Source organism: Oenanthe melanoleuca, chromosome 5 (assembly GCF_029582105.1).
Source record: "Oenanthe melanoleuca isolate GR-GAL-2019-014 chromosome 5, OMel1.0, whole genome shotgun sequence".
Classification (NCBI taxonomy): Eukaryota; Metazoa; Chordata; class Aves; order Passeriformes; family Muscicapidae; genus Oenanthe; species Oenanthe melanoleuca.
The window spans coordinates 45,871,172-45,888,426 of NC_079339.1; the positions used below are offsets into that span (position 1 = coordinate 45,871,172).

The window sequence follows — 17,255 nt, forward strand, 5'->3', positions numbered from 1 at the left end:
TCATCTCTCCCAAATCTGACATCCCCTTTATAATTACGCATTTTGGAACACTTTCAGACCTTCATCAGTTGTCTTTGAGCATTTCAGGAAGGATAAGTGACTCAGCAGCAAATCTGCCCTGGGAAAGGAGACTTTTCTGAAATCTAAGGTTTTGTGCCCCTGAGAGGTCTTTTCATTTATTTCTTAATAGCTGTAACTCCTGTGGGAACCAATCAGATCATTGTTTTGTAATTGTATAATTTGTTATTCATAGTTCATGACTGACAGGAAGGGCAATGTGAAATTGTTCCATCTCTTTAAGATCATCTGTGAGTGTCATTGTTTGTGTCTGTGGTGCCTGGGACTCAGCCCAGGCTGCACAGATTGGCTGTGCTCACACTGCTGAGGGCCAGTCCTCACTGCTGCACATTTCTCTTGGACAGGGCAAACTGGTGCAGTCCCATACAGGGAGGGAGCTGGAGTGCAGTTACCAGTGAAGGACTCAAAACAGGGCCTGCCCTCTTTCATCTGTCACTAAAAAAACAGGCAGTGTAGCTAGTGAGAAGTTCTATTAATCTTTGAAAACTGTGGACTGTTACTAATTACAGAAAGATCACAATTGCATTATCTTTGTAAAGAAATGTGGAACAATGTACTACGTAATAATACTTTAAAAAGACATAATTATACGCAGATCTATGTATAGTAGTGCTTTGTTTGAAGTTTGTTAACATTGGGATTAAAAACTTCCTTGCAGGTGCCATGACTGTGGGGCTGTTCTTGAAGAATATGATGAAGAAACACTTGGTCTGGCCATAGTTGTGCTCTCAACCTTCATTCACCTCAGTCCAGACTTGGCTGCTCCTCTGCTCTTGGATATTATGCAGTCTGTAGGAAGGTAAATCCAGGACTTTGCTCTCTCCAATGAGTTTGAAAGAATTTTGTGCCTGGAATTGGTTTATGTAAACTTCGGTATACAAAGGTGTATATTTTAAAACTTTTAAGTGAATAACATCTGGTTCTGTCTTCTGTCTTTGTTACTCATCATTTTATAAATTTGTTATGTAACTTCTTCCACTGTCAGTTCAATTTTTTTCAGCTTCTTTGATGTTCTCCCCTTTTACCCTCCAAAGGGAAAGTCCAGCTGAGAGATTTCTTCAGCTTGTCCCACTGTAAGCAGTGGTGTAAAGAATAAATATAGATTTTCTACAGTACCCTTATTTATTTACTACCCTGTTTTTACCTGAACAGCAACTGGTGCAGCAATTGGTGTGCTTCTTAATCTTGGCCCTTAAAAGAAAAGAAAATTCTACTCTCAGTTTTTATTCCTCCTGCTAGTTGCTCCTTAAACTGTTGGGGTTTTACTTTTTTGTTTTGTTTTGTTTTTTTCTGCCTCCTAATGGGTTTTATACCCCATTTGTCAGAATTTATGCTCTTTCTTGCTTTCATTTGGGACAGGACTTCATCTTTTTGAAAGAAGCCTTCTCTTTTCTAATAACCTCCCTTACTTTATTTTCTTCTGCTCTCTTGAAGTCGTTCTCAACAGCTAGAGTACCTTGGCCCTGCACTTGCAGTGTAATGCTCATAAACAGATTCTGTGCTTCTTACAAAAATTCAATTATCTTGGCTCCCCCTTGTTGCTGCCTTGACAGAATTTTTCACTTTTATGTGGTTCCTGCTTTAGAAGTTATGCAGAAATGTGGTCAGATTTTCTGAACTTTGCTCCTGGAGGAGAGTTGACTCCTAGGTATGATCATTTATAAGCATACCTGATGCTCTTCAGACTTTTCAACCATATTTTGCATGCTGGGTGAAAATTGCTTTATAAGGGCTTTCAAACCAGCTGCTGTATGAAATTGTCTCTGAGAAAGTCTTGCAGATTTGCTGCCATTCTTCTTCTCTTGTTGCTTTTACCCAGTGTGCATGGGATAATTAAGATGTACCATTAGCTTTGAGTTATGTGTGGTTGCTGTCTTGGCCACTTGCACAACTTCTTGTCTCAGAGGTGGGATGGATGTGGTGGGGTGTTCCAGAATCAATTTCTGAGCAGCACTAGACATGCAGAAACATTGCACAGCTCTCCTCCTCCACGTTTTTTTTGGTGGCTGAAGTTCAAATTGTTTGACTGTGGCTTCTGCATAGCCCTGCTTCTCCACTACCTCCTAGATCCATTTAAACACAGCAGCTCTTCAAGTCCTCCATTTCCATTAATTGCAAGGCTGCAGTTCCCTGCTGTCACTGCTAATTAACTCTGATGGAGGCAGAGTTTCTGATCTAGATGGATGCTGCCCATTCTGTGTGACTCTTGTAAATACAGCAGTACTACAGCCACAGAGAGTAAATAATTTGGAAAATGAATTGTCAAGGGATGAGGGATAAGGGGCTACCTTTTTCTGTGTATTGAAGGGCAAATGCTGCATCTTTAGAGAGAGATAGCTGATTATTTTAGAGCAGCAGATGACAGTGCAACATGGGGTATTTCTGGTAAATGTCTTGTCTTATTCCTGCTGGTTGCAATTTCTGATGAATTCTAGGTCCATTAAGAGTTTCCCTACAAAGGAATTACTTTGAAAATATGCAAAGTAAGTAGTATATATAAGCAGAGAGGCATTCAGGTCCCTCATATATATACACACACCTTGCTCTGTCTTTCATCGAGTGGTGCCATATATATATTTATATACCTCCAAATACCCATCTAACAGCAGAAGTGAAAATAAATTAGACTTTTTTGCATTTTTATTCTTCTGAATAAAGTAACTCCTTTCATGCATAGAACAGGAGATAAAGAGTTAGGAAGTCCAAGGTATAACAGAACACCTAAACAACACAGAGAAAGATTTTTCAAAAGTTATTTGGGTACCCACAGGCACCGATAGGCATAGGGATTTTCAGAAGGGAAAAAATTTCTGGGGTCAAGTTACTGACAATTAAAAATTAAAGTGTTTCTAAGACCCAGACATGCATTTAAATTTATGATCTGCTTCCTGAAGATTTTTGACTTGGTGATTTTTATGTAACTGATTTCCAGTGATCTTTTCAAGCATTAAAACTGTGTTTGAAAGTTACATTTAGACTTGAGTTAGTGAGGAGCTGTGAAAAGCTTAACTTCTGTTCCTAACGTGTACAGATTTGAACACATCCATTTCCTGTTCTGCTTTGTGGTCTGCAAAGTGGAGGTAATGATGAGAGTTCATGGCATTTGGGCAATAAAATATTTAGAGTAGTAATGATAAATATATACAGACTGTACATTTCAGGAAGTTTCAGATGTTCCCAAGTGTTTACAGTAGTTCATGTCAGGTGAAGTTTTTCCAAAGTTAGAAACCTAGTGTTTTGTTTGTCGTAAAACCCATACTTGCAGTGTCACATTCAAAAGGAGAGCAAACTTTAGACTTGGATTTCTTTTAGGAAAAAGATTTTACATTGTTGTGTTTCTGTACTTCAGTAGATTTTTGAGAATAGGTATCATGTCCATTGGGTATGTGATTGGTCTCATTGCATTCTGCAGAAATCCTTCTGTACCTTAATGTAAGCTGATGCTACAGTTATGCCAGAATAAAAACTTGTATTGCTTGATGATAGCTTCAGACCTTTCTCACCCAGAATTAGCTTTGCACAGAAATAATATTTTGTATTTTAGTCTGGATTCCTTTTAACAATCCTGGAGTTAGAAACTCTAATGTGTTTTCCTGATTTCCAGTAGAACAACTGAAGGTAATATAACCTTTAATCCCCTGCACCATCAAGTTTGAGATTTTTGTTGGAATTGAAGGCATTGCTGGAAGTATACTGTGTCATGCATAATTTATGAAAATCACCATAATTTTGGTTCACACTTTGCATTTGACTGAGCTGACTTAGGGTCCTTTTTGGATTTTATTATGTTGATTAGGAGGAAACTGTCTTCAGAACAGGGAGTGACCAAGGATGAGCAACAGCTAAATCCAGGATGAAAGGATCATGAATCCAAAAAATCCCATTGAAAATTAGATATAAAATAGTATAGCTCTATGAACTTTTCCCTTAGACTTATCAACTTATACCATCTGAAACACTGATTTGCAGCAGATTAAAGTAAAAATTTTATGGTATTTTGTATATAAGGGGTGCTTCCAGTGTCCATCTTTATATTGGCTTTACAGTGTACAGTTTTTTAGTGGCTTTTGACATTAAAGGTATTTTGGTATTGTAAGCCCTGATTCTATTCATTTATGTGTCCAGCATATTGAAGTGCATGATTTTACTTTAAGATTGTGTTCAATATTGTCACCACCAAATGCCCATATTTGGCTTTAAAGTCTATATTTAGGTACTAAAATAAATGACCTGATTTTTGAGAATACAGTAGTTCTGATCTGACTTTGGAAGAGGTTGTAGGTAATTAGTGTTCTTGAAATGAGGCTAGTTATTTAGGTGCCAATATCTGGAACTAGAGGCCTCAATTTAGACAGCCAAGGGAAGAATTTTTGCTTAGTCTGTGTTGCTGCATTAATCAGAAACAATTCAGCCAGCAGGCAGCTTCTGGCAAACTTCTTTTCTCTCTAAAAAACTTAGTTATCCATGATGTCCTGTAGGGCAGAAACATACTCCATTATCTTTGTGCTACTAGAGGGGGGCAAGATTTGTCTTTAGAGCAGTTGAGCATTAGTGATACTGCAAGACTCTCTAGAGTTTGTCACGCAAACATGATTTTTCTGAATTATTCAGCTCTTCAGAAGATCTTTCTGCAAACATTTTAAATGGTCTTTTAAATTTGTGTATATTATGTATATAAAATGGTACTTTATTGGCTTACTTAAAAATGAAATACACATACACAAACAGACAAAAAGCATATGAGCTTCAATTTCTTTTTTATTTTTATTCCAGGTTGGCATCAAGTACCACTTTTTCTAATCAAGCAGAAAGGTACAGTAGCAAAGGATACCTTGACAAAAGTGAAACAATCAACCTAAAGCATCATCTTCCCTGACCCTGAAATCAACTAAATTTTACTTTAAAAAATAGCTTAAATTTTGTGAGTAGAAGGAAAAAAAACTGCCTTTCCCCCTTGTTTGAAATATCCTGTATTTTCTGGAGATGAACAGAAGCCTATATTTATATGTGTTAAATCTGGAAAAAATCAGATTCAGATGCTGTTTGGCCTTCACAATTTCAGTGCAGCTTTTTCTAACTGGTTCTGTGTTCAGTATTTGTCTTGATAAACTCTCTCCATACATTTATTCAAGTGAATCATCCTTGGCCATGGAGAATCCCTGGCAGTGATGCCTCATTATGTAAATCAGATGCTGAATAGGATAAATTCATTTTGTGAAGCTGTAAAGCATGTTAAGATATGCAATTGATGAGTAAATAGATAATTCTTAGGCTTTTAAAATTAAACCATTCATTTATGAATGATTAGGGAATACTTCATCTTTTGAAGGAAACTGCAAGAGGCAAATTAAGATGTTTTTGTTTACCTGTTGTTCATGTGTTCTATGAAAAGCCAGAAACCTTATTCTGTTCGCTGAAATACACAAGGTGAGAACAGGATTATATTTTAAATTCAGATGACTCACAAATAAAACTACATGGAGAATCAGGAAAAATACAGCCATTTATTGAGACAAATACTTTAAGTATGTGTATGTAATTTTTTAATCTATTCATAGTTGAGCTGAAGTAATAAAATCAATATGCTGCACTGTTTTTCAGGATCAGGACACTTCTGTTTTTGAGTGTCTCATAACTAAATACTTCCATAGTTAAAAAGAATAGCATCATCTTTATTTTGTCCATGTAGTCAGCTGTGACAAGTGTTTAATCTGCAATGCAATTTGTTTCTTCTTTTCCCTTCATTTTCAGCATGATGATCCCTGGAAATGCTGCAGGTGTGGCCAAGCAGTTCCTCCGTTGTGTGTTCCACCAGCTAGCTCCCAATGGCATCTTCCCTCAGCTCTTCCAGAGCATTATTAAAGGTAATGTGCAATACCTGAGTGCATTTCTGACCCTCAGTTTCCCCTGTATGAATAGCCAGTGCAAAAATATCATTCAAATTTCAGATGGAAGCTTTTTACGGACCTTAGCCACGTCTCTGATGGACTTCAGTGAGCTGAGTTCCATTGCTGCTCTGAGCCAGCTGTTAGAGGTATGCTGACAGTTGGCTGTGTTAGTGATGCTAATTTATTGGCATTATCAGGGTCATTTCTCCTCATTCGAGTTCAAACTTGCTTCATCAAAAACACTGAATTTTCTGTTTTGTCCTCCCTGGAAATAATTAGCTGTCCTCACCACTAATAGTGTGTCCCATTCCTTCCCCAAGCACTATTTTTATTTTTCAGGAGCATTTCTCTCATACATCTCAGTTCTCCCTCTTCATTTTATCTGATGACAGTTTCTCTTAAGTATTCCAAAAATCTATTGCCTGCCTTTGACTGACTGCCTTCTATGAGCTGGCTTATTTCTGTTGTACCATTTTCCTCCTGCTAGAACTAGTTGCTTGCATGTATCCTGCTCTTCCAAGAACTTGCCAATTGTCTCATACAAGATGTTGGCATCCCATTAAAACTTCTTCTTGTCTATTCAGGCCTCACCCTAGGACAGAAGCCACAAAAGCATACATGATCTACAGAACATTAATGAACCTATTTTCTTTAAAACTGTCTGAAGGACAACATGAAAAATCTGCTGCTGAATACTTTGAGTTTTTGCTTTTTCTACTGCCATGCCAGTCTAAGCAGATTATGAGTTAAGACCCTGCTTATACATTTTGGCTCAAAATCTTTTGGTCAATACTTCAGGAACTGCTAGACTAACTTTTCTATACACAGCTCAAATTCCCTGCACATTTCATTAGCACAATAGAAAAGGTTTGCAGTATTTGGTCTCAGCAAGTTAACCTCAGCACTTCCAAATAGCATGTCAGGGACCATTTCTGCATGTGTCTGATTGATCACAGCTCTCGTTTCGTTTCCCAGGGCTTAAACAACAAAAAGAATTTGCCAGCAGGGGGTGCGATGCTTCGCTGTTTGGAAAACATCGCTACTTTTATGGAAGCCTTGCCGATGGATTCCCCCAGCAACCTCTGGACCACAATCAGTAATCAGTTTCAGACCTTCCTTACTAAACTCCCATGTGTTTTGCCTCTGAAGGTATGATGTGTGGCCATCTGAAACAAGTTATATTGCCATTGGTCAGGATGTACTGGAACTGTGCAAAAACTGTGGATAACCAGTCAGTGTGGGTTGTTGTGAATGTTTGCTAATGATTCAGCTAATTTTTCCAGAGCAGTAGATTTATTTTATCTCTGATCCATCCCTTTAATTACGTTTTCCATGGATAACAACAGCAACTCTGGCCAGGGTGCTTTTCACTTCTTTCTTGGCATTTTTCCTATGTGTTTTCTGTGCCCTGTCTCTGTCAGATTAGAATACTGCATTTGAGAGAGTCAGTATTTAGACAATGAAAATCCATCTGGTTTTAACTGTTAAAACTAAATAAAGCTCTTAAGAAGAGCAGCACACCTAATTAATTTGCTAAAGGTACACAGTAGTCAGGCAGAGAGAACTGGGACTACTGGGCTTAGCCTGTTTGGCTGACCAGGTTGTATTTTTGATTCTAATAGAATATTGTTACAGAAACTGAATCCAGAGGCTCTGGGCTCTGATTTCTGAGTGCTCAGATCTTAATCTCCTGGTGTGTATATTTCAGCAAATGCAGTAAAAACTTCTTAGTCTTTCCAGTAAACTTCAGTAAATTGCATGGAATTCTGATGCACTTACACTATTTCCTAGGGAACCCAGTGGTAATTTCTTCTGTACAAAGCACTGTTGTTCCCTATGTGCTGAGGGATCCAAAACCTAAATCTGTGACTGATAACATTGTCTTTTAAACTGGTTGATACCACTTGGTTACATGAATGATATTAAATCCCTTGGCACTATTACTCAATAGTCAGATCTTGAAACATATTTAGATTTTGGTAAATTGTGGCATCCTTCAGCACTTACTAAGACACAGGCAATAACCATTCCCTCTGTGTACTAGCCACCCCAATGTACTGCATCTTTTGTAACTGAAATAAATAGAAAGAAGTTAATTGGATTTTAGTGCTTCCAACTGCATATCCATCATTCACGGAACCTTTAGGTGGAGTGTTTACACTGATTTCCCTTCTATTCATGGGAGTGATACAAGTAAAGCAATTGCTTGCTCCTGAACTTTAAATCCCCTGTTCTTTTCTTTAGGGATGTAGGGAACACTTTGATATTCTAGAGGTTTACAGCAAGAGTGAGGCAAGACAATGGATTGATGCTGAAAAGTCCATTCTGTGCTGTAACCTGTGTGATTTACTTGAAATCATAAGGAACGATTTAAGGAATCTGAAACAGCTGCTGCTAGGCCATATTCCAATGTTACAGGTTGTGAGATGTCTTGAGATGTGAGGGGAAAATATCATAGTCCAGGACAAGCCCAGAAATATAAAATAAGGTAGTTATGCACCTATGCTGTAGTATGTTACCACTGAAGGGGTATGACTGGGATATGACTGTGTTTAATAATAAGCCAGTTTAGAGAAAGTAATTAAAAATCAATTATCAGGGATAATTTTTCAGACTTCACTTGTAAGTTATTCATAGCTGCTACCACTATAAGCAAGATCTGTACACAGAAAGGTACTAACTTACTTTCTTTTTCTTTTCTGCCTTCAAATATGTTCAGTGTTCTTTAGACTCTAGTTTAAGAATCATGATTTGCTTGTTGAAGATACCTACCACTAGTGCCACTAGGGTAAGTTCCAAGAAGACAAAATTCTATTTTGTCAGATTTAGCCAGCCTGTGTAACTGTATGAATGTGTTCATATCCCCTGGCTAGGAAAGTATTATATGGAAGCATAAAATTGTGCAGTCCAATACTGCTTGGAGAATGATAAGAGCTTTGGAATCTAGGTTACAGTAAAGTGGGGGTAGAATTACATTCCTGTGTGGGTGTGAATGTATGTCTTCTTAAAGATGTGATGTGATGTTCTCTTTTTTTTTTTCCCTCCTTTATTTTTTTCTTTAAAAAAAAAAGAGTAATGAGCTTCCTTAGACGTTTTTCAGTACAATTCCACTGAAGTCAGTGAGGTTTTCCTGCATAAACTATACAGAATCTCTTATAAACACGGTGTCACAAGTGAAGCTATTTTCTAACTTTTTGTTTCTAATTTCTGACAGAAGCATGAAGGCATATGATACAGCTGTTTGACCAAAGCAGTGTGAATCCCAGGCAGATAGCCTCTGAGCTAAAAATAATGCTTCTTCATTCAGGCATTTCAGAGCTGGAATGCTTCTTTGCTAATTTGGGCAACGAGTTATTGATTTCTGTAACACATGTCATTGCAGAGTCTTCTGGAACCTTTTTCAAAATTACTAAGTTTTGTAATTCAGAATGCTGTCTTCACTCTGGCCTACCTGGTGGAGCTATGTGGTTTGTGCTACAGAGCCTTCACAAAGGTAACAGTGACTCTATCTTCCTTTAGAGACAACTGAAAATAGGACAAAGTCGTGCTTTCTACAAGCAGTTTGGAAGTAAAGATGGAATCAGTGTCAAGTTTCAGGGATGTCAGCAGTTTTAATGTAGTTTGGTTCATCAAGTAATGATCATGGTTCAGTGCCTTTTAATAATGCTGAGTTTTACATCCACAGTAAAGACACAGGTGATGGGAACCTGCTGCAAGTGTTGCTCAGAAAAGTATTTTGATGTGATTTTGGGTATTGGACACTTTTTTCTCATGTTGAGAGGATACCTGGTATTCATGCATCACTTAAAATATCTGTACAGTCATATCTTTCATAGTGCACAAGTTTAGCCATGTAACTTGTGAGTAAAAGCTTAAGTATTCCTTGCCTTTTGAGAGCACAGCTGTGAGGGGAGGCAGTAGACAACTAACTAAAATAGAAGACTCCAAGTTAGGAGCTTTCCATCTTAGATCCTGTTAATTCTGGATTGAGTATTTTCCTTTGGCATGCAGGGCTGCTGCAGTGTAAAAAAGAGAACAATATATGTGCACTTTTAAGTTTTAAAGATTCTTGGATGGAAGTTATTGTGTGCAATAACAGTTATTACTTGGGTTCATTTTTGTAGCTATCAGTGAGAAGTTTAACAACAAAAAAGCAATTGAACCTAAGGTCATATTTACTCCATTACGTAGATTGTCAAGGTACTGAAAAATGTTGCTTTTGCCACTAAGTGCACAGTTTTCCATCCTTGATACATTTGTCAGAACAGTAATTAATCCTGAGGAAACATTCTGTCATAAATAGCTACATGATTTTCTGTTTTGATGATGTACAACTGGAGCATGCATTGTTTGAGTCTTGTTAAGACTTAAAATATCACTGTACAAACAGTGAAGAAGTGATAAAAGCAGTGAAACTCTCACAGAAAAACTGCACCACAAGAAAATAAGAAATATTTTTACAAAATGTAATGGTTTGAAGCATTAAATAGAAATTAACAGTATGTTTAATGACAACAAGTAAGTTCTATCTTTTTGTCTCATTTGAAAGAGAAGAGTTTATGCAATGGAGTAATCCTGAATACAGAAGAGTTTGCCTAGCTTTTGGAATTATTTTGAGTTATACCTATAGTTAAGATTTTGGGCAAGGCAAAGAGAGTAAATTGTTAACTTGAAGTCTAATAGTGCTTTTTTCATTGAAACAGAAAAGCCTTATTTAAAACTGAAGCAGAGATACCCCTCTTGCAGTTGTGGTCTTAGCAGAGTGCTTCAAATATCTGCTAAAGCAAATTGTGAACTACAGGGAATTTTTCACTTTCCTGAGGCTCTGCAGTTTCAGAAAAATGTAATTAAAACCATGGTATTAGAAAACCCACACGTGTCTCTTGCATGCTTCCTGGTTGATTGTTCTATTAATATAGTGAGGACTTTATTGCACACAGGAAGCTTGGATTACAGTGCTTGGTAAAATCTTTTTGATTTAGTTTAATGCAACCTGATGACCCAGAAATGGAAGCATTAGTGAATGTTCTGCATTGTATATCCACAAAATAATTAATTTAGTGGAACTCCACACTACATTATCTTTGTTATTTCTGAAAACTTACCACAGTTTTGCCTTAGAAGTGTCAAGTTAATGACTCCTGTTAGAAAAAACACCAAATCAGTTATGATGCTGTGTGTCTCTACAGCAAAAATCACTATAGATAAATAAGAGTGTTGTGGTAGAGGACCACATAGAAGTAAATTCCAGAAGGAATATAATTGTGAGCATTGAAACTATTCAAATGTAATTGCTTGTTTTGCTACTTTGAGTGTGCTGACTGGAACAAAACACAACTTTCAGCTAAGCTGTGGAGGATTCTTGTCTTTTCAAAGAGAAGCTACTCTAACATGCACTTTGTAGAGGTCAGTGCTGTACAGCCACTCCAGACCTTTTTCCAACGTTTTCCTAATACCCCTTGGCAGGAATGTCTGAGTTTCTCTTGTCTTGGAGCCTGAAGACTCATGTCAATCTGATATTTCCTTGTCTGAGTTTCTGTTCCAGGTCAGCAGTTTGGTTTTTTCAGTGCCTTTGGATCTCTCAATTGAGAGTACCATTTCTTCTATGGATTATAGTTTTCTTATCTTTAGTTTTCCTTGCAAGGTCTTCAGGTCCTAAATGGACACTTTCTGGCTTTCTTATCTCTTACAGCTGCAGAAGCTTGAACTTAAACTTAGCCTTTTGCTAGTGTTCTGTTGTCCTTTACTAAGTAAATGCAAAATGCCACAATTTTTCTATTGATTTTTTAAAATGATATTAAGAGGCGGATCATCAGTATTTTTAATTACTGTAGTAGCAGCAATGATTAAATTAAGGTTTTTGCTTTATACTGACTTACTTGGAGGATAGCAACCTCCATTAAAGATCCAAATTTACTTTTATTACTAACTTTGGACCCTGAGGTACTACTAGAACTTCAGGAGTTTCACGTTCTACATTGACATGTGGTTAGTCACAGTTGGAAGGTTGTAAAGCCATTTTCTACAGGGATGCATAGACATTTGAGAGAGTTAATTTGGCTGATCAGTGGCTGAAGTAATGTATTTGTGACACTTCTGGTACCAGATTTATACATGTGGCTCCCCTGGGTGTTATTCTCAAGAAAAAATGGCTTTGTGGCAGAATATAAAGTTTATACATATTTATCACCAGCAGGATGATAGGAATAAGTAGACTTGGGATAGGAAGGATACTCTGGGCCATTGACTTACATGTCATCACTCCTGATTTACAGTGCAGGAAGCAAGAGGTCAGATGTCAAAAAACCATTTTGCCTGATTCTTTCAATCTCTTTTCACTGCATGTGCTTAACAAACTTTAAGAGTTTAGACTGTGAGATAGGAGGCTTCTTTGAGAAAGAGGCAATTAGCTGTTGTATTATTCCTAAAGCCAAGAAAAACTGGGATTCATGAAGCCTATACTTCCTTTCCAGTATTCTGACAAAGTAATTTATTATGGCCCAATTATATCCTGTACAGCATAGATGTTGGTATGTAAAATAGCTGCTTTTGAAAGAATTATGTCTTCCTTATTTTTTAGTATGTGTAGGCTACTGAACTGGGTTACTGCTAGGAACTTCTGTCCACTCTTTGGGGGGATGTAATCGTCTGACTTGGCACTGCACACTCAAGTCTGGGAAGTCATATGATGGTGGGAAGGGACACTCTTCCTGGGGAATTCTAATAAGTAATCAGGATTTGTTTACACCATGGGTATTTTGCATCATTCTGGTTCTCCATTCCCACTCAGAATGTTGTAGGGTTAGAGAAAGTTCAGGTAATGATAGCAAGAATGATCAAATGGTTGGAGTTCCACATGAAGTCAGAGCTCTTCAGTCTGAAAGAGCAGCCACTGATGGGAATGTGAGAGAGGTCTGCAAGGTCACAAGTGATCCAGACAGGGATGGGCAATTCCTTCCCTTTCCAGTGCAAAGAACATACTAAGTTTATAAGAACTGGTCAAAGCAAGTAAAGGGAAGTAATTCTTCAACGTGTGTGACTTTTTGCTAAATACCATTTGTGCTAAAGGTTGGCATGAGTCCCAGAGGTCAATGGACAGTTACATGGAAGAGAAATATTTTGAGAGTTTTGAATTATACAGAAACTACACTGAGCTCAGAAATTCCCTGAGCTGAAAATAGTTGGTGAAATTATACATGCTTGCCTTGTTCTTATTCTTCCTTTTGCTTCTGCTTGTGACCTTGTTGGAGATAACTTACTGAAGACATTTGTTCCCATCTGACCTCTCCTAGATATTCTTATATTGTATATTTTTTATCAGAGCACCACTCATGCATGTGGAATGTGTGACTTTTGAATATTTATCCCCTCCAGTAATGGTTTCATAATACAGCTGATCCTGGAGTGTTAGCTTCCTGCAAGTTTAGCTTCCTTGACTGCAGCAATATAGTCAGACAAGGACAAGGACTGCAGTTTGGGACCCATTCTGTCATCTCAATGTGTTATCTGTCTGCACACTCCATGTAATTGAAGAGGAAACCAGGAGCTTGAAGTAGGGTCTCTTGAGTCACACACTGGCATCATAACTTCCATGAAATACATATCATTCTGGTGTTTTGGCAGCTTCTCTCAAATCAAGGCCTGATATTAAAATCTGTTTGCATTCAGAGATGTGTGTGTGCTGTAGGAGACAAGCACTGTTGCTGCAAGCTTTGTTTGACAGTGTGACACACAGGTAGTGTGGGGACATCAGTTCTCTGGAGAGGATCACTGGTGACTGCTTGGTCTGCTGCAACAAAAGCTCACTCTCACTCTCAGCTGCTCCTGTGTGCAGCTGGAGGTGGCCTTCATGTTGTCTCACAACAAGACTTCTCTGAGGAATAGAGAAATTATCCCATTTTACAGGTTTTGTGGAGAAGCTGAGGCCCAGTCTGAGTTGAAATTTTCACACATTTAACTTAAGTGAGCAGGCAAGTGCATGGGATGAACAACATGGAGAATACTAGGTTTAGATTTTTAAGCACAGTCTGAATATGCTCTCATTATTAGACAATTTATCTCCTCTCTAGAGGTTGTCTGAAATAGAGCACGGTGCTCCTGCTTATCAAAATTCTTGAGTTGCTGTGGTCAGTAGCAGGTTATAGATTTTTTTCACTTTTTTTTATCTTACCACTTAAAGTCAGAGAATGTCAAAGTAAGATGTATAACAAGTCCATCTTATCTCTTGTATCTCCTTGCTGACTCAGCCCTACAACTCTATTCTTAGACTTCTGTGTTCTAATCTCCACTGGCTGATTTCCCCCTATGTTTGAAAGTGTTTCTGTTGTAGCAGCTGTAGCCAAGACTGTTTTTATTGTGGAAGTGGAAAAGTACTGCCAGTCTAATGAGTGGAAATAGATGGTACAAGCAGCTGTAGTGGAGGCACTCTTTTTTAAAGGGGAATAACCACTGAAAAAGAGCATGGTGAAATGTAGACTGTTTTTAGCAGGTTCAGTGAAAGAATAACTCTAAATACTATACCAGTTTTGTTCTTCTGTGTCATTTCTTACTGCTTCCCTCTTTTCTCTTTTTATGGAACTACTTAATGAAAGCTTTGTTTGCATACCTGGGCTTTATAACTATTGTATAAAATCTATCTGTATTTCATATGTGAAATATTAAATCTTGGATATGATGTCTGATAAAACATAAAAAAAAATCACCTTCATTGATGTCTGTTCCATTAAGTCTGCAGAATTATATAAATTATGAGTGATGTTGGCATTTTTTAAGACAGCAGAAACCAGTACATTTTTGTAACTTTGCTATTCTCAAACTTAGATAAAGAGTATCTTATGGTTTACTAGTGGCTGTCAGTGAATTTCAGGGCATTCATAATTCTGTGGTTTTTTGTTGCAGGAAAGGGACAAATTCTACTTGACACGCTGTGTTATATTGGAGTTACTGCAGGCACTCAAATTAAAGTCGCCCTTACCAGACCTGAATCTGCTGCTATTGGTGCAGGTACAGGAAATTCTGATGTAATTCTCATACTGATCCTGTCTTGGCCCAGGATAGGGAGTGGGGCAGAGGCTGAAGAACCAAGTCCAACATGGTTTCAGAAAGTACCTGTAATATCTGGGGAAGCAAGAACTTTTTAAATCCAAATTCAGTTCCATTTGGATGCATTGGTGCACACATTTGGGCTCCTACATTAAAATTTAAGAGAATAAGTTTGGAATCCGAATTTCACTAATGATAATCACCTGTGCATCACTGCTGATGTACTGAAGATCACAGAATATATATTGAGTTGGAAGGGACCCATAAGACTGAGTCCATTGAGTTTACTATCATGCCCCTGCTGCTGCCTTGTCTTCCTATCCTGGCCTCAAACCCTGTCCCCAGCTTGTGTGGGAAGGGCTGCTAGGTGATCATGGGTCACAGCTCAGTTTCTGGCAGTAAGCTGTCTCCAGTTTATGAAGGCCATTTTCTTCTGACCTGTAGTTTTCCAGCAAAGAATACATTGACAGTATTTCTGCTGCTTTCATTCTGTGGAGTCAACCTAGTCAAGCTACCATTGGAAAATATGAGAAAATAAGATACATACTTGTGAAAACTTCTGCCTCCAAGAAGGCAAGTGTGGCTCAGTTTGGCATCACAAGCCTGTCCCATGAAAACAATTTGCTGAAGTCCATCAAATGTAATCACAGGTAGTGGGCTCTCATTGTTTACAATGAGATAATGGTATGTTAGAAACTTAAATTTAGAAACTTAAAATTATAGGGGACCAGCATAACAGCACTTTATAAGGTCCAGGTGAGGTGTTGATTACATAGACATCTCATAATGCTCCCAGCATCACAGCTCCATTCACTTTTTCCCTTCCCATTATGAGTCAAAGCTTCATGTAGCTTACTATGGACTCATTTTCTTTTGAATACTGGTACATTACTCATAGTAAGTAAGGGATTGCCAGATGACAGAGAAATAATGCTGACAAATACTGACAAAAGTATATAGCAGTTAGGATAACTCTGAAAACAATTATTATGCCATCAGTGTTAGGGGAAGAAGTTGGGAAGGGAAGAATAACACATGGGGTTTTTTTTCTTTTGATGGTTAAGAGTTGTTTTTAAAAATCCATTTAAGTTGAAAAGCACAAGTTTGTCTTTTTTTAAAATTATTATTAAACCCAAACTTATTTTTTTTCAGTCCCAGTCAATACCATCAAGTAACAACCACTGACTTCTTTGTCTCTTATGGCTGCTGTGATGCACCATGATACCATGTACATTGGTTTTTGTTGAACTGACTTTTCCTGTATTACAGAATAAAGCAATTATTCTGCATTACTCCTAAAGTTCAGTCCTGTGGCTACTCCAAAGCATGAAAATCCCCTAGTTCAGTTCTTCCTGAATTTGTTATTTGAGGATGCAAACAGGCCATGTCAATATTGGCAGTGGGGTTTAACTAATTTACACTTGCACTTCATATTGAGTCAATTGCCTGAGAGACCCAATAAGCAAATCTGTCTCTTACCTTTATCTCATAAAGATAAAATGGTAATTGCCTGGGTTTTCCTCCTTGCACTGTTCCCATATGCTGTATTCACTTTGGGATGAATTCATACCTTACACAACAGCATCTAATGTGGATATAAATGTCTTTTATGATGTCTCTCTTTCAGAGGCTGATGAAGTGATTCATATTTCCTGCTATCCAAAGCAGCCAGCTTCTGTTTTTATGCAGTCAGTGGTGAAGAATAGGGGTTGTATTCAGACCATCTGCCATAGATGCCTACTGGAGGCATGATGAGTGCTTCTGCCATTGACTGTGCAAATTGGCAGCTCTCAGTAGTATGTGGTCTGAATCACTCAACAGCCTCTGGAATTGCAATACCATAGTAACCACTAAGCCCTTCTTAAGCACCACTGTAATTTAAGAAATCTATCAGTAAAAATGCATATATCTCTTATTTTTAAAATTTTCTCTGGTGCCATTGATAGAATGAAGGGATAAGTTCACCTCTTTACCTCACAAAGCCACTACAGTATGAATTCAAATGGTATGCTTTTGAATGAATAAAGCCATAGCAGAGGTAACACAGCACCAAATGGAAATGGTTTTAATTTCCAACAGTCATGTCTCCATGGACATGTTAGCCTGTGTGCAAGACTCCATATAGACAGAATACAGAGATTCTGTCAAAATGTTCCAGATAACAAAAGAGCTAGGAGCACTTTAATTTAATGATAGATCAGTCGTGGGCTGACTAACAAAGGAGTTCCTAGAAAGGTACATTTGACA

At 37.8% G+C, this 17,255-nt stretch overlaps 1 protein-coding gene across 1 annotated transcript in view; it reads left to right on the forward strand.

Moving 5' to 3' along the window:
* Positions 1 to 17,255, forward strand: part of UNC79 (unc-79 homolog, NALCN channel complex subunit) — a 104,655-nt gene that overhangs the window by 69,797 nt on the left and 17,603 nt on the right. The window contains 8 exon segments of the mRNA XM_056493611.1: positions 737 to 877; positions 4,852 to 4,890; positions 5,830 to 5,942; positions 6,027 to 6,112; positions 6,942 to 7,115; positions 8,686 to 8,754; positions 9,349 to 9,459; positions 14,865 to 14,969. Of these exon segments, the coding sequence (XP_056349586.1) occupies positions 737 to 877; positions 4,852 to 4,890; positions 5,830 to 5,942; positions 6,027 to 6,112; positions 6,942 to 7,115; positions 8,686 to 8,754; positions 9,349 to 9,459; positions 14,865 to 14,969 (838 nt within the window).